General features: G+C 38.9%; 1 protein-coding gene across 8 annotated transcripts in view; it reads right to left on the reverse strand.

Annotated features, from left to right (window-relative positions):
- Nucleotides 1–18765, reverse strand: part of AUTS2 (activator of transcription and developmental regulator AUTS2) — a 1039053-nt gene that overhangs the window by 760363 nt on the left and 259925 nt on the right. For all 8 annotated transcript variants that reach the window (XM_081131402.1, XM_081131407.1, XM_081131406.1 and 5 more), the window contains exon 2: nucleotides 14941–15153. In XM_081131402.1, the coding sequence (XP_080987528.1) occupies nucleotides 14941–15153 (213 nt within the window). The remainder of the gene's footprint in view (nucleotides 1–14940; nucleotides 15154–18765) is intronic.

Below are 18765 nucleotides of genomic sequence, written 5' to 3' on the forward strand. Positions count from 1 at the left end.
TCTCAAGAGTATAAAAGAAAAGTATTCTTTATCTCAATCTCTTCATCAACAGCTCTATTTCTACCACCAAGAGAGGCCTTTCAGAGGGAATGTGGAAATGGGCAGGAACATAAAGCTTTCTCTTATATTACTGCTTTAGTCTTATATAAAAAAAAAAAGTTCATCTATGCTATAAAAAATATCTTAAAAACTATTTTGAGTTGGAATGTTACAATTTTGGTAACAAATAATAAAGACAATAGTTAGTTTAAAAAAACAGCATTTCCACCAAAGCTTTACAAAAAGGAATGTGTAAACTGGAACAAGTAAAAGAACCCAAAATTAAAATCCTAGGATCCCAGCCCCAGTCACAATGTTTCTACAAACATTATGATTATCTTGCTTTGTGCCTTTAGTCACCAAGACAAAATACAGAATAACTGTGCCAGGGGAGCTATAATACTGTGTTTACTTCAAACAAACCTCAGCACATTTGTGGTCACTTTTTTGGCACCTTATATAAAAATAAAAGCCAATATAAATCACACCTTAAAATCCCCTCAAAGTTTATATAACTGATTGGTAACAGAAATGTCCTTATATCAATAAAAGTCTTCACTTCAATATTAATTTAAAGAATTCACTCACACAAAAGCACCTGTTCTAGAGATGAAAAGCCCCAAAGTGTTCAGTACAGCCAGTCCTTGATTTACAACTCCTAAGCCTGAGAAACACCTCCATTAATAAAAGCCTTCTGTCACGCCCAACTCCCATCCCAGTACATGTGCCCTGCAACTACCAGAATAAAAAAAATCTTGTCTTTTTAACTCTTTTGGACTACCCCCCAAAAATTTGTTCCCATGGCCCTCTAAAAATTTTCATTTTCCTGTACCACAATTTTCTCAGTTTAAAAAATGTCCTTTTCAAAATATAAGTTATTTTTAACAGGTGGAATTTTCCATTCCTACCTTAGTAGTGCTGTGCTTCTCACATGTAAGTAGGATCTGACTCACAAAGGCAAAGGGAAAGGGAACTTAGATCTCGGGGGGGGGGGGGGGCTGAGTGGAGGATGACAGCAGTACTAGGGTCAAGGAGCACCCAAGAGGACGCGGGAGCTCCTAAAGGCAAAAAAATATGTGCACTTCTATACCATATAAAGAAGTTGTAGTTCAGCCTGTAAGTAAAGGGAAGTCAATGAAAACTCTTGAAGCAAGTGACACGGCTCAATTTGCATGTTTCAAGATTACATTAGAAGGAATTTGGAGAATGGATTGAAGAACAGTGAGATCAGAGCCTGAGAAGCCAGCTAAGAAACTAATGTTATAATACAGCCATTGCTTTATTATACAAATGCAGCGGCAGAAAGGGTGGAAAGTGGTAAATGGAAAAAGATAAGAAATACACAGGACAAATCTACAGCATGTGCCATATGATCAAGGAGTGAGGGGAAGAGGAATATGACTTCCAGGATGCTAGCATGATCTAGCAGATTTATGGCGAATGTTTAGCTGATGGTACACATGTTAACTAAAGGAAGAAACGAAAGAAGAAAAGTAAATTTAGGACAACTATTATGGAGTTCAATATGAGACATGTTGAGTTTGAAATGCTTATGGATGAGCCAGGTTAACAACAATTGTGATAAGCACCTGAATTTCTGAATCTGGAAGCTGAGAGGAAAGGTGTGGGTTGGACATTTAAACGGAAGTTGTTTGCTTCTAAAAGGACTGAATCCGCCAAGGCAGAGATCTTTGTCGTTTTGTTTGATACACACACTTAAAATTGTCTGTCCATAGTAGTACATGGTCTATAAATATTTAATGAGTGGATATCAAGAAAATGTGGGTAGTGTGAGAGGAGGAGTGAACCTTATAGAATAGTTTTTTGAGAAATTTACTAGGAAACCACCATTTTTAACACTTTCTAAGAAAGTTAGAATTTCTAAAAACAAAAAAAGCAATTTACAAATTATCTTTTGGGAACAAAAATAACTTGCTAGCAAATTGGGAACTGCTTTAAAATACACTCCTGGGATTATTAACGATACAATCCTCCATCAGTATTCTCACTATAAATGTGGGGCCTAAATTTCCATTCCAATATTCCTTGTGAATATTGTAGAATATTTGAAGCTCAACTTGCCTTGAAAATACTTGTCTACTTCCAAGTAAATAGAAATGAAAGAAAGTGATAGGTATTTTTGGTTTCTTCTCTGTGTAGATTAGCATAAAAAACTCCACCTCTGGACAGAAATATGACTTTTTGATACCAAGAGTTCCAAAAGTAAGTGGGCACAACTGGGTTTGTAACCATAGCAAAACCATTTCAAGAAAATATACCTTTCTTTGTGGTCTGTGTAAAAAAAAAAAAAAAGACAATTTTTGAAAACACTGGAGTGCCATTAATATTTTAATAAAATTACTTGATCAGGTAATTTCCAGGAAATTGCACCTGAGGTAAAAATGTGAGAATGCCAAAGCTTTTATTTGTAAAACTAAGAACCCAAGAGAACTGATAAACAACACAGCACTGATTCTAACAGTTTATTGATGCCTCCGCTAGCATTATTCGCAAAAGTTTCTTAAAAAGGCAAAAGGGAGGTCAAGAAAAATAGCATGACAAGAAAGACACAATTTTTAAAAACTTTAACACATATATCTGAAGGTATTCATTCTCTAAGAGATGCTCAGCAGTGTCTCCTTTGGAATTGCACTTAATCCATCAGGCTCAGCCTCACTTATGTTGCGTTCTCCACCAGGACAGATGGCTGTACCAAGCTGTAAATGCATCAAGGGCAGAGTTTCTGTGGTATACATCTTTCTGTTATGTCAGAGTCTTTTGTATAAGGTTTGCACACAAAGGATGCTCAGTAAATGTTTGCTGAACCAAGAAATATGGGGAGAATGAATTAATTAGCCTACTTTAAAAAGAAATAAAATTAAACTGTTTTCTACAGTCAAAATATTTTAGACAGAGGGCATATGGGACAATACTTTTACAGTGCAAAGACAGGCTATTCATGCTCTGATGCTAAAAATAGTTTGCACTTTTATGGTAAAAATGTAGAGCCCCACATAAATATTTGCATATAAAAGAGTGCTCAGTAAATTCCACCTCACTCCCACCACCTCTCTCTCTGTCTCTGCTGCTTGTCTGGTCTCTTTTGGATCACCTCTGAAAGTGGAAGGCTGTCGTTTCCCTGGGCCAGCTTTTCCTGGCGGCACTAGCACTTTTACTATCCTAATAGCCTAGGACACTGGGAAGACAGACTGTGTGACATTCCATGAGAACAGGAGATGCCATATTCTTGGAATAAATTTTGCCTGGTGTGTATGTGCTGATCAGTATCTCATTTTACATTCATATCCCCAGAGAGGAAAAACAAAGGTCATATTGTACTGGCTTTTTTTTCCCCCTGTAAGCAATTAATGTTGGAATGCAACAAGAGTATATGATAAGCAATGTCATCAATTGGAAAAATAATTATTCCAACCTTCAATCATGCAACTTTAATTATTGAGCATATTCTCCTATGTGCTACAAACACTATGGTGGAGAAAATGAGTATGGTACTTTCCTTCAGGAGAACCTGCAGTCCAGCAGAAGCCGCAGACATTAAAGTGTGCCAGAAAGAAAAATCTGTAATTATAAATTGTATTAACTGTTAGAAAACAAAAAAGGTGAGAGCAAAAGAGAAAGGACTAAAGGCAGATCAAGGGTGAAAATATGGCCAGAAAGAGCCTCTCTAAGAAGATGACATTTCAGATCAGGCCTAAAGGACTAGGAGAAGCCCATTAGGCAAAGAGCAAAGGGGGGACCACTTTGGGTGGAGAAAACAGCATGTGTGAGGTACCTGAGATGGGGAAAAAACCTGACATACTGGAAGAAATGAAGGAACGTCAGATGGGCAGGAGCCAGTGAACAAAAGAAGGTAACACGAGGTGAAGCTGAAGAAGCAGGGAGTTGGATATTTGACATAGGAGTCTGAATTTTAATGTGAATACACTGAGAAGCCCACTGAGAGGACGTGCATCTGGAGATAATATGATCAAATATATAATTTTAAAAGATCACACTGGCTGCAGTACAGAGAATGGACTGAAAGGGCTCAAGAATGGAAATGTGAAACATGAGAAAGGTAGCTCAGTTTTACAAGACAGTGACAGCTGATAGTTCTAAAGGTTTACTTCACCATGTGCAACACTGGCCCATGTCCTCGTGTCACACAGTACTGTCCTCAGGGAGCTTTACTGTAGCTGGGGAGAAGGACACTCAAGCAGCCAACTCTACAACAGGGTACAAAATGAAAAAGGTCAAAAGTGAATTATAACAGAGTGACCATATATCCCAGTTCTCCAGGAAGTCCTGACTTATGCTTATTGTTCCAAGGTCATTATTAATGGTCCCTCCTTTCACTCTCAGAAATGGGTTATACATTAGGTGGTAAATTCTGGGGTCACCTTGGTCATAAACAAAGGATCTCAGGAGTTCTGAAAAAAAATGTAATTAATTCTGAGGGAAAAGATTATAAAAGCTCCAAGAAGAAGTAGATGTGAATGGGTCATTGAAAAACAAATATGACTATTGAAGGCCATTCCAAACAAAGGGCACAGCATGAGCATAAGCACAGCAGTGTGGAGGAAGCATGGGACTCGTGCAAATAACAACAAACACAGCTACAGCTTGGTTTTATGGAGAGTAGGGATGAGGCGAGGCAGCTGGGAAGGTATGTTAGAGCAAATTTAGTTAGGAACTAAACACTTTACACTAAGGGGCTTCCACATTTTATTTAGATGGTTATAGAAGGTCATTGAAATCTTTTTAATAAGAGAGTACAATAGCAATGAGTGAATCAATGCTGAACTATAGTAAGAATCCAGATAAGTATTGTATTGATAAGTATCAATAAGGTATTGAGTGAAAAGGGCCATTATGGTGAAGGGAGCAAGGAACCAGGTGCCAAAGTCCTTTTGTAACGTTGAGAGCTAATCTAAGCGGTTTTCCATGCAATCCTGGCTGGGTCCAGAAACAAGAGGTACAGGATGGAAGAAAATACAAACAGAGAGCCAAAGAGCTGAAAGTGTAGCCTGAAGGCAGGCTCAGAGACAGGGAAGGAGAAAGATGGGCTGTCAGGCTTGAAGAGGAGGCAGAGAAGAGCGAGGTCGGAATCACCAGGGAAACGGTTTTCTACACTCCACACCCTTCCCTTTGGTCATCCTGATGGTCCGTTTGCCTCCTAACTACCTGGAGGACGCTGGCTGCCGCCAGCCTATACCCCTCAGTGACTACCAGAGACCCCCGCACAAACCCCGTCCCCTCGATGCCTCTCCCTCCTCTTCTCCCCTCCCCTCCGCACTGCCCTAGCCATCCAAAAATCATTACAGGGAGGTAGGGGGCAGGTGATAACTACACAAGTGGGTTATTTAAGCTTCAAAAAGTGCCAGTCAGCCTTTCAGCAGTGAGTGCTGGGTCCACTGCCCAGCTTTGTATTTCACCTGAAAGGCAGAGGCATTTCCCATCATCCTCATTATTTCTTAGGGAAATCTGATGATAGTATTTTTAAAATCAAAAGTCATTATTAATAGTCTTATTCATACAGTATGATAATTTCATTAGCAACTGTTCAGTGGATCATTTTGCACTCATCTCCAGGGTAACAGCATTTCTGGTCTCATGCAATGCACTAAAAACGAACCTACCTACTGTTGACACACCTCAGGCAATTGTTAAGTCATAAATGTAGATTTTGCTACTTAAACAAAAATTCTTCTGAGGGTTTTTATTCTGTTTTATTTTAGAAAGGAAAATATTTACTTTTGAATTTGTGGAACCCAAACCAGAAATTCAAGTATAATATTTTATTAAATTGAAGCTTTCTTTCTAATGAAGAAAATGATCTTTAGCCCCCACTCATACACAAGCATTATTTTCAGATTTCATTCACACCTGTCCCTCAAAACTGCCACCAAGTAACACCAATTTTTGTAATGCAGAGGACTCGTTAAGCTTACACACCTTAAGAGCTTAACACCACTGTGGTGCTGAAGGAAGAAAGAAAGTACAACCTAAAAAAAAGAATGAAAAACTGCAGTTACCATATGTATGAACCCGTGTCATTTGAGGGCGTTGGCAAGCGTAAGGAGAGAAGAATACAACACAATTATTCTACGAGGGCTACCTGCCAGTGAACTCCTGCTAAAAAGCAGCCATTTTGAAAACATTACTTTCTGTAATATAATATCCATAGCATTTAGGAGAAACATTTATTTTTGCCAATAATATTTTGGAAAAGAACTCAATTAGTAAATATACACAACAATAATATAGTCCTAGTATTCATAAAATTATTTTCACACCAAATGTGTTTCAAAAATTTTAAGATTTGTTACAAGTTCTGCAAACAATATAGTAATATTCCCTTTCCCTTTTCCAAAAATGAAAATTAGTACAATTCAGTTTATTTAAAAGTATGACTTATAGAGCACTTGCACTGAAGTCACCCAAGAAACTTGGTGCCACATGCTGACCCCACACCCAAGGGATTTTGGCTCCACAAGTCAGAGGTAATGCCTGGGAATTTGCATGTTCACAAAGCCCCAGAGTTGTTCTGAAATAGGTGATCCAAAGACCACCCTTTGAGAAACATTTTTCTGCATGTTCCCTGTCCAGAAAATGCAGCTAATTGCTTCTCAATCTAATTACAGCTAATCTCAGCCGCTCAGAACCATCACTGACAATTAGAACTTGTCCAGCTTTGTACTACATGATTTTAAGACATATGACACAAGCACTTCATGAGCAAACGCAGGTGCAAACAGTGATCACAGAATGACCTGCTACAACCACATCACTGTAGGCAGACACGCAGGAGAGGTGGCAGCTTCTGCAGAGCTACTGATCAGTGAGTGCAGGTAAAGTGTTTCAGCAGGCCTCCGGAAAGACACCAGGTGGGCCCTTGACAGGACTTGCCTGCACTTGTGAGCCACTTGGTTTCTGCTTTAGTGTGTGTGTGCTGGTGAGCAGTAGGGTGAAGATGCTCACTGCTAAGTGTGAAAAGACCCAATGCTCCTGCAAGAACTTTGCTATATCTGCTTGGTATAAAATCGTCAGCGCTTGCATCAATAAGCAATGCTCCAAAATTCATTTAGAAAGCTGAAATAGGTTCTTTTAGACATCATTAGGACCCAGCAGTAGCTCAAGTGCACTAAAACAGTTGGGTTCCTGTGGCAAAGCAGGTCTAATGGGACTGAAGGTTAAGTAGAGCAAGGGGTGTGTCATAAAGGTCCCCCTCAGCCTGAGCCTCAGGGACTCTCTAAAAGCAAATATCAGTCCTACTCAAACAAAGCATATAAATCACTATAATTTGACTCAGATACTATTCACTGAAATGTTCAAGGGAAAGCTGAAAAGAATGCAGTAATACTGTATCTATCTTCATATTTAATTAAAAAGAGAGCTAACAGCACTTCTAAGAAGGAGGTCATTCCCTGTTCAGCACAAGATTTCTCTGTGCAAAGCTATTTTGAGAATGGGCAATAAAACAATTCAACATATAAACACTTACAAAAGCTACCATTTCAGAAATGCTACTGATGCTTTAGCCAACAACTCTGAAGATAACAGAAATGACAATCCTGTAGCTGGAGGCAGCCATAGGAGAATCAAGAACATTATCTACTGTCAAAGTCCAATCAAATCTACCACCTTCCTCTTCCCTCATAGTGCCTGGAGGCCCCAACTGCCTTCAACAGAATTGTATCGTAGAAAAAGGTTTATAGGAAGAAAAGTTATATGCAAGAACTTAAATATAAATCTCTCAAAGTTCAAGAGATCACATAATCATTTTGTCTGCACACTAACTATATGAACAACAGAGGAAAAAGAGTGATATCCTACAAAAAATAACGGAGAATACAACAAGATGATAGCAGATTCAAAATAACAACCTTACACAGTTGTACACATTTAAAGAGAAGCACACAAAGGTGAGCTGTGGGCAGATGGCTCGGTTTCCAGCCCAGTGAGTGCACAGTTGGCTCTCTGGGCAGGATGAGACATTCAGCTCTGCCTATGTGCACATACTGAATCTTCAAATGCACCTTTGGCTTTTCTTCCTCAGAAAAATAATTACAAATTGGGCATCAAGACATCCAACAGTTCTCAAGTAACATTTACCACACAGAGTTGCCTGTGCCTGCCTTAAAGCCCACCCACAATTTCATTTTCAATTAGCAGCTCCTCGAAAGGCAGTAATGAAAGCAGTTGCTAAAGAGCATTCAGATGTCACTGAAAGACTGCAAACCCAAACTGTAAATAGCACATTATGAGTCGCCTGTCACCACCATCAACTCCCACGGGAATCTCGCAACACGTGGCTACCACGGCCATCTGCTCAGCTCCCACCAACACCACTGCAAACCACACAGCCACCCACCCACTCCACCTCCCACTCACTACCTGTCATGTACAGACATGTGTGGAGATGGGATTGCTGTGAGCAGATTAGAATGCAGAACACACAGAGGCTTATTTCATATTCTGCAACTAAAATCTGACCACATGCAGGTGACATTTTATCACCAGAAAAGGGAAAATGTAAAATTAACACAAAATCACAGTCTTTAATGAAGAAAGGGAATTCTGGCTAACCTCATCAACTATCAAAAGTAGAGTGGCTAAATCTTGTTAAGAGAAAAACATGTTCCTTCACCATTCGACCACTAGTATTACAGGAATTCATCACAGGTAAAGCTGAGAATCATGTCTGCACTTTGTTCTTCTTAGTGCTCTACAATACATGGGCTTTAAATGGCCCTTGTTAATAAAATTTTGCATACACATACATATAACAAATCTTTACTTCAGGATCAGTGAAAGTCACTGTTTTGTGGAATAATTTCCGTAAGTCTCAAGACCACTCAAGCTGAGTTACCGTCTTCTTTAAACTGCAGTTGCTTTTCCAATTTCAGCCTATTTTCTCTCTGTAGGTTTTATTTTAGGAGATGGTAGTCAGTGTGCTATGTCTGCTTTTAGTCACATTTACTAAATTTTAATTAAGAATTATATAAGTCACCAGGCACATCACTCCAAACACATCCATCTCTCTGAAGTTGAGTAATGTTTATGGTTCACTCTTATCAACATTCAGAGCTGACAGAACACATCCCAGACAACAGTGTAAGGTGTCAGGAGACATGCAGTCAAAAATTCTAGAACTCAAAAAATAAACTATCACTGCTTCCAAATGCCCAAGTTAAAACAAAAACAAAGCAACACGTCCTTAATTTATTGTAATAGTCTCAGGTTTCTGCACAAATACCTCCAATAACATGCACAACTAATTCTGAACACAGATAAGCCTGAACTGGGGTTTGCTCAATAACTGATACTAAAAGCTGGCATTTCATCCTTACTTCAAGCCAATCAAGATTCCAAGAGCAATTATAAGCCAATCTTTCTTCACCCAGTCTTTCTTTATATATTTGTATTCTTACTTCTGTAGTTTGCACAAAGGGGGAAAAGTAATGTGCAATTTAAATTCCTAAGAAAAAAAAATTTTTTTATTTATTATCTGTTTGTAATTTTCATGTGGCTACACAATTTTTGAAAAACAAATAAAATACCAATTAACACGTTAAACTTGAAATTTTTAAGTATGAAGTAAAAATGATTTGACTGCAGCTTACATTTCTTGATACTAGCTCAATGCACTCTGAGTCATTTAACCATTATAACAAGTGTATTTGTGAAAGAGTACAGAGCAAAGTTCATATATCCTTTTATTACTAAAGTATAATTCCTAATTACATCAGTGTTTCAAATGCTCTGATTTCCAGACACCTGTAGGCTCTAGAGTCAAGCTGGATAAATACCTGTGTGATTTCAGCCTGGATTTCCAAGCAAAACTAATTAGCAGTTCTTCAGAAATGTGACTTTAACTGGATCTGTTTAATCAAAGTTTTCCATTATAAATCCTCCTTTGCAATTTAATTTCTACCGGTAACAAATGTCACAGAGAAGTCCTCAGACAATCTGAGTCAGTCCAACTGAAATAAAGTATCAGCTTCTGGTAGTAAATGCTCTCAAAGGAAAAGAGCACAGGTGAGGAATTCAGCCCCATCCGGATGAGTGGAAGCACAGATGGTGGCTTACTCACCTGGATCCTTCTGTCCCAACACAACCACTTACTCCAAATAAGGCCATGCCAAGCAGATGCAACCACCAGGCAGAGCTCTAACAAAAGCTCTGATTCTAAAGACTTGGCACTGAGATCAATCCCTCTTCTTCCTAGAAATCAGTATACATTTTTGGTATCTACAGCTTGTAATTTTGTATACAATTTTGTTACCTTCATTGTTAGCTCCAAATCGCCTACCAAGTTTGATACCGTCATACTAGATTTTCAGAGAGAAAAGCAAATTTCCATTCCTTACAAGCAATGCCTACCCAGCTCAACTTGTATAAAAATTTTAAAACCATACAGGGCATTCCCACATAAGCCATTCTCACCAGCAAGACAGAGTCTACCTGGCTGGACTCCTGAAATAATCCCAAATTCCTTTATTTTCCCCTCAAATGGTAATCTCCTATGGGTAGAAGCAATTTCAATAGGTTGCCTCTTTTTCTGGGACATTCTGCCCTTAGATAAATGTATTTTTGTCACCTAAAATTCAGTTAGAAAGAATACTCTAGGATTTAGTTTGATGATCCATCCTGTTGTCTGTTAGTCAGAAGAGTTCATATAATCCCCAAATTCCTCCTAGTTCACTCAAACCTATGTCCTCTGGCTCAGTTCATACTCAAGAGAGAAAGGATAGACTAATGGACTGAACAGAGATTTAGAAATATCCATTCAGAACCATCTCTGAACTCTCATCAACCTTTCCTCATTGCCTCTATTTTTAAAACTGCTTTGTTCACTCAGTGTTTTAAACTAGAAAGTACTAAATTTTTAAAACATCTCTATGGTCTAGAAGTAAGATATAATGAAAGAAAACTTAAAACACTAGGAAGAATTAAGTTTTCCTAAAATTCTGGGTAAATTATAATTTGGTTAAAAATTTTGGCAACACATCATTTCATTGTGTTTTCAGTGATTTCATCATGACTTAGTCTCCCAATTAGAGACTAAAGCTCCTTACAGAGAGGACCTGTACAGCCTCTGTTCTGATTTTCCATCTCCCAAGTCTAAGTAGGAAAAAGACACTACCATGTCCCTACTAGTAAGAGCTAAAACTTTTTTATATAATGACTGAGTGCTCACATAATGAGCAAATAGTTCTGTGTAGGACAAATATAGGCCTAGGGGATCAGAAAGACATGTACTCTTTTGTGTAACAGTTCTTGTTACTTTATTTTTTAAACCCCTTTAGAAATTAAGGAGAGTGTTCAAATTTGCCATATAAAAAAATGCAAGCATTTTACAGAACAGTTGCCAGCTCAGCATCTTCTAAGTCAGTATGTATTTATACTTAAAAATATAATCCGACAAATAATTTCCACTGGGGTGATTAAGTTCTGGTTAAAAGCTTTTTTTTAACAATATGGAAAAACATCATTAGAACTGAGGTTTTCTAATCAGGCAAGAGAAGGAAAAATCGGTTTGGTTTTAAAACTACATCTCTCTCTTATGAAACTATTTAATTGCACTCTCATAGTAAAAAGATTAGTTGCCGTCAACGGATTCTCAGAAAAAAAATCCTATTATTTCCTCTCCACTAAGGAATAACATCTTCCCATAATTACAGGAAAGCTGTGCATTAAGTTGCCTACTCAGGAAGTACCATTTCCCAATAAAATGCAAACCTAACCCACTCTTACCAAGTCAAAAATAAAGACTAAACTCTCAGCTCCTACTGCCCTCCTTTGATCTGTAATTCTTGTGATTATAACTAAGAAGCACTAAATAATAATCCATTAATTTAGAAATTCTTCTCAAGGCCCACTCTGATCTCAAGGTCCCTTCCCAGCTAAGATGGTCAAATTCAGTTACTTTATCTCATAAGAGGAAAAGGCAGAGAGAAAAGTAATTGTGATGTGTACAGGCATCTATCAAGATAGAAAAGCAATCACAAATCCTTAGCACAAGTTTTTGAACATATACTGTGGCCATTAAACACTCCTGTGTCACCTTTTTCCAGTGACCACACAACAGATGGCACTTGTCTGGACTGAAACACAACCAGCTGTGCCTCTCTCCCCCACTGGGAATGCATCTCACTCCTCCCCTTTAAATGTTTTCACAGAGCCAATCGGTTAGGCTCCAAAACTAAATTACCTTCAGACCTAGTATGGTCTTTCTTTTCACACCTCAATATCACTATGTATCTCTGCACCGGTTGTAATTTTAAGGAAACATGGCACTTAGAGGAAGGGGCCTGGACTGTGATTTGTTCAGCGCCAAATAGCAACACATGTGATTCTAGGAATATTACGAATTAAAAGTATTAGTGCTTTTTCTCAATTATCAACTTTCGCTTCCCTTCTCATTAGAAAAATAACACTTGATTTGGATAGTACATTGTGGCATGAACACTGAAAATAAGAAGACGCCACTTGTTTTTAAAGCCCTTACCTAGGCCAAAATACAATTCATTCTTTCCTTCTCCCTGATTCATAAAGAGTGAGTCCATATAATTGCTTTCAAATATTTTACCTAAAACAAGGATGGATTTGATTTCAAATACCACTACCAGAAGGCTGATCGTTAGTATCAATAGCTACTCAAAGTTGAGACATACAGTCCTTGCCTTCTTTTACGATCATAAACTCTTTCACCAGAGGACAAAATAGAAAGAAGAATTTTGAGGACAGAGAATAGAGAAGGCAGGGTCTGAGAATAAGAGTGTCAAGGATGAGGAACCACGGCGTAGTGTAGGCTCAGTATTAAACTGGTTTCTTGCCTGAAAGGGTAAGAAGCTTCCGCTTACCTTGTTGGGAGGGAGAGCCTGGGGGAGAGGCGGTGGTTACACTGCAACCTCTCTCCACTAGGAAAAATTACTTTTTGTGCACATCTCACACAGAGAGGCCTGAGTTGGGAGTCAGAAATACCCAGGAACAGCCCTTCTTCCCCTCCCCACTCTCTGTCCAAAAAACAAACAAAAAAAAGTTTTAATAAAAAAATAAGCCCTCATCCAAAATGTGCTTGCTTTCAAACTTTCCAGCTTTCTTTGCTCTCTGAACTTGTTATGTTATCCAGTTTCTTCTTATGTCTTCATAGGCCATTTCTACAACCAAAATCACTGCCTCTAGATACTACTTAAGCAGTTTCTACAAATACTTGTAGACCCCCTATATTCTATGGCCTGAAGTTCTCTTTCCCTTCATGCTCAGTCCTCTTTCTAAATCAAGAAAGGCAAACCATACAGGGATACCGAGCAAGCCAAAGAAATCTGGGTCTACCCCTGCCTCTGACCCTCTTTGGGAAGGGGCCTGAGACAAGTCACTTTATCTCTCTGAGCCCCAGCTTCCCCATCTAGCTATGATTGTTATGAGAATGACAGGTCATGCTTCACAAACTCTCTCACTGAATGACTGTAACATGGCATGCATTAGAGAAATGTTCGTAATTTCTAATATAACTGCAGATTAGCATTTCCACCCAGGACACATGGACCTTTAGAAAAACTGCCCTCTGTATCACATTCAGGGACACCTCTGAGGTCCCCTGAGACCACGCTGAACCTTGTCACTCTAGATGTCCTCTCAGGAGTATACCCTTTTTATACCCATCAGGTTGAACTCTGACCACAAACTGTCCACTAGGTCTTATTGAGGCTTTTGGTCCTTCCAATCTTTTAACTAAAAATCATCACCAAAAATATATTCTTGATGCTTTATAAGAATTATTTCCAAACTGGCTTGACCATTACCAAATAGGAACTTTCTAAGACAACAAATATCTGTGCCTCATCCCCTAGAGATTCTAATTCATTAGGTCCTAGGGAGGGGACAGGAATTTGTTTCAAAAGGCTTATGATATGATTTTAATGACTTGTGAGGTTTTGGAAGCACTGCTTTATATGATCACAGATCATCCCCCTCTGCAGAGAAACATGTGCAAACTAGAAATTATCTGTTCAGCTTCTAATTAGAGCACCTGCTCTGTGAAATACACTCCCTTCCTCTGTTTCCTTCAAGTGATAGTCAACCCCACCCAGTGGTCCTGCCAAAAACAAACAAAACACACCCAGGACACAGGTAACTCAGCAAGCACTAAAGCCTCTGGATTTGTGCAGAAAAACTGCTATAAGCAGCTTCGTTTCTCATTATTAATCTATCTCATGTGGGGATTTCCACAGGCTGAACGGCTCTCCAAATGCCAAGAGCTATATTTTCTTGTGGATCATTGAAACCTAATTATTAACAGACCAGTAAGCCCCACTACCAGACTTTCACACAGTCAGAAGATCAGAAAGATAGTCTTGAATTATGGGCTACAGAGAGCAACTAAGGATCAGAAAGGCAAATGCATTTCTTCGCTACTGCTTTCCCACATTCCACAATACCTGAGCTTCCCAGGGAGATCTAAACCCCTGCATGGCACTGCTTACATGTAGATAACCATTTTTAACATCTCAGAGCCTTCAGATACACAGCGTATGTGATCAAATCTGCCTTTTCTGTTTGTCCCAATTATGAGGCTCTCTCCCCTACCAGCTCTCCACCTTGACTACCTTCAAGATTTCAGTCTGCCCTGAGTGCCAATCGCAGCAGTATCAAGCTTTGTTACACAGAGCACATCTGACTAAAAGGATACCATGCTGAAGTTCCACATCATAACAAAAAACACTGAGCTTGGTTCGGTATATCCTTTCAGAAGCAAGCACAAAGCTCTGCAGGACAGCCTTCCAGCATCCCACAAGGATACCGTCTCCACCTGGCAGGAAGAACCACAGAGGAACAGGTACCTAAGGAGGGGATTTTGCAGCCATAGAAAAGAACAAAGCCAAGTTTCCTCACCTGTCTGAGTCCCTTTGGCATTTTCTTTCTCTTCCCAAGGTGCTGGCAGAGATTGCGGTCATTTTCTCGGTCTGAGCTGTAGTGATGTGGGTGGCTGAGGCGGCTCTTCTTGGAATGAAAGGACAAGCCGTTGGTAAGTGCTTCTCGTTTCTTCTTGGTCAGAGGGGTCTGGCGTTTCTCCACGCGTTCCTGAGGCTTAAGTGCTACATCTTTCTGTAGAAAAGAAGAGAAGGAAAGGGAAGTGGTGGTTATATAGACATCTAGGTCACACTCAAAATATAGGCTAAATGGGTTTCTAAAAGGGAGGGTGGGAAGAACAGGAAAATGGGATATGAGAACACCTGAATCTATGAAACATGGCTCTCAATTTTTTTGAATCCCTAATTCCACCGCAAATATATCCTTTCTATTCTCGTTGGGCAAAAAACTCAACTAAGCACAAAGTACCTGTCCATTAAATGTGATTTCACTGCTGCCTGGAACAGTGGCTTTGCATTTGATTCTGTGCTGGGTCCAGCACACAATGTTCCCCAAGGAGGCTTAATACACTCACTTCCCAAGATGGTACATCAATTATGTTTTGAAAAAAGAGTACTAAGTGCATGCACTATTCAAAAACAGCAGCACAAGGCTGAACATACCAGGGCCAGGTGGATGCGAGCCAGCAAGAAAGAAACCGTCAATTCATACGATTAAGATGTTTCCTTAATGCATTATATTTTCACCACAAGTTCCTCTGAGCATCCTTAATTCCCATCTTCTGTGCAAAACGTAACAATATTATCACCAAGATCAAAAGCAACTTTTCATTTATCCCTGTATGTGGCTGGGGGTGGGGGACAGGGTAGGAGAAGGGTAATGGATGTTCTGGAATAGAAAGTAGCATCTGTAGAAACTACAGGCAAGAATTTCAGACCACACAACCTATTAGAATTATGTGTCTCCAGGCATCTCAGGACATACTGAGATCCCAAAAGACCTGGGTTCAAGCCCTGACACTGACATTAGACATTATGAGACTTGAAATAACTCACTGCAACTCTGAGCCCATGTGTGAAATGGGCTCAGTTATGACCTGATTCCATGCATGTGAATGTCTCTTAATCCCTGAGAAATGCTGTCACATTAAGCACTAAAATTAAAAAGATTTGGCACTCTATCATTTGTAATTAAGTGGATATGGAACTCCTTACACAGCAAGTGCTCCTTCATGGAGCCTCACCCAGACATAATTTCTGTGTCTATGATCCTAAATGCACATTTAAAAATAATATAAAGCCAGAACAAAAATTTCCCTTTACTCATTTCTCCTTCTCAAAATACCACTCTTTTCTCTCCTTCACAGCCAATATTCTTAAAGCATTTATCTATTCTAGTGCTTCTACTCCTATATCCCAGCACTACCCACTTGACATACACGAAGCTCCTTGATTTCCTTCCCCGGATAAGCCACGACAATTAGTTTAGGACCTTGGACCTTTATGAGTACTTTGCCTTGGCCTCAAAAGCTCTCCCTTCCACAGCTTTCTCTTCTAGTTCAAGGACTTTTTGCAGTGCTGCCTATTCAGGGAGACATTTATATAATACAAAAGCAATGTTCTCAGGCTTTCACTCATTCGACAAACATATTTTATGCACCTCGCATATATTAAGTACAAACTTATCACTATCCTATAATGCTAAGAAAACAACTGTGTGAGGAAAAAATCCCCACCTCATGGAGCTTAGAATTTAGGGGACAAACACTAATCAAATCACATAAATATGTAATTGCAAACTGACCTAACTGCTCTAAAGGAAAAGTAAAGGATACTAAAACTGGGGGGAATAGTCTAGTCCAGAGGAAGGGGTTGTGGCTGAAGAAATGACTGCCATTTGACCTAGATTTGAAAGTCTGAGCAGAGTGAACAGCTTGTGCAAAGGCCCTGAGGCAGCTGGTAGCATGATTCTTGGAAAGAATGAGGGTAGGGAGTAAGTATCATTCATCTCAGTAACCCCACAGCTTCACATAGAGAGTCAGGGAAATAATAGGCAGTATATATATTTATGCTTGCTAAATAAATAAATAAATAAATAAATAAATAAATAAATAAGACAACTAAAGCACATACCTACAAACCACAATAATGATTTAATAATATCCAAAGCTGCCTCTAACACAGAGTGAAGCAGGCTAGAAAAGTTGACTGAAGCAAGAAACCAAGAAACCTAGCAGGCACCGGTGGCACACAAGAAGAATCACAGAAAATAGCTAGAAGCACCAGAAAAGAAGAGAAGTCTTGTCCTTGGAGCAAAAAGATATCAAAGACAACAATTTTATAAGGCAAATGAGTGCCTCTGGTCTTCTATCTGCTAACACTGCAAATGACTTACCCTCTACCATAGAAGAGGCAGCTCTCCTGAGGCAATGAGAATGTGGTGTGAAGTGTTTGGAGGACAAGCTGAGATCAAAGCAAATGCACATGTCCAGTGATTCTACAGTCTCAGAACCTCATACACTATGCTTAACACATGGCAAATGTTCAATAAAGTCTGCTGTATTTCTTCCTTTGTCCAGTGTCCACTATCAGCCAGCTATGTCAGACATCTGCTCAGCTCAAACTATTCAGTGCTTCATCTCACATGAAATCATGATAGTCAGCTATCACGAAAAGACACTCAGGTGTAATGGCAACGCTAGCAGAAGCAGCCAGGTGAGTTCCATCAAGGACTGCTTCTCTATAATATGATTAAATTGCACCACTTCTAAGAATAATATACAAACTCCACACTGGGTAAAAAAAAAAAAAGAACAACTTTATTTGTCATACAACCCACCTACTGCCCTTCATTACATACCCGTAGAGTATCAGATTAATAAACAAGTGATATTTAATAATGTATCTACTGAGCTTTTTAAAAAGTTACATCATTCTCTTTGGAGACCAAATCTTCCATACCGAAGGTGCTCCAAAGTATATTGAAAATTATGTGCAATTCCATACAAATGTGAATTAATATTTATGAGAGTATGTATAATTTTTTCCAAATTCATTTTATTCTCATGTAGCTTATTAATCAAGGCATTCTCACTGCACTGCAGAAGAGCTACACAGAGCAAATAGACCCCATGCTGTGCCATTAGCTTGTAAGAGACCTGCAAGTCTTAGCAGCAGCAGTACAAATCATCTGAGCTTCAATTAATATTAAGATTTTCAACTCTGGAGGGTGAGTGGGGGGAAAAGGGAGAAGAGAGAACTGGAACAAAGTGTGTCCGGAGGTGGTGGCTTAAGAGGCAAAGAAGAAATGAACAATGTTTTAAAGGTTTTTATTATGTAAGGGGTTTAAGTTTTCAAAGATTAGAGATGATCTTTATTCTTTCAAAGGTGTGGTTTTTTAATTTACAAATTACTATATAGGCCCTTTTGTACAATTCCTGAATAAAACAGGCCACTGTTTCTTTATTCCCTCTGTAAACGTTTACTGACTGCTTACTATGCATACATTAAAATAATCATTTAATTTTTCAATGACTGTCTTGGGATAAAAAATGATAAAAACTGTCCACAATAAACAAAGTGAATTAAAGACAAATAGACCGATTATAAAACCAATCGGGCTTTAATATTTTAAAGAGCTGTGCACACAATTACATACATATGTATATGTGTTTATATCAACGATATTCAACCTTTTTCATCTCATGACACACATAAACTAATTCCTAAAATTCTGCGACACACCAAAAAATATATTTTTTGCCTATCTGACAAAGAAAATAGGTATGATTTTGACTCATTCACACCAGATGGCTATTGTTGTGTTGGCTGGGGTTTTTTTGTTTTT

This window comes from Miniopterus schreibersii, assembly GCF_964146895.1.
Source record: "Miniopterus schreibersii genome assembly, chromosome: 3".
Classification (NCBI taxonomy): Eukaryota; Metazoa; Chordata; class Mammalia; order Chiroptera; family Miniopteridae; genus Miniopterus; species Miniopterus schreibersii.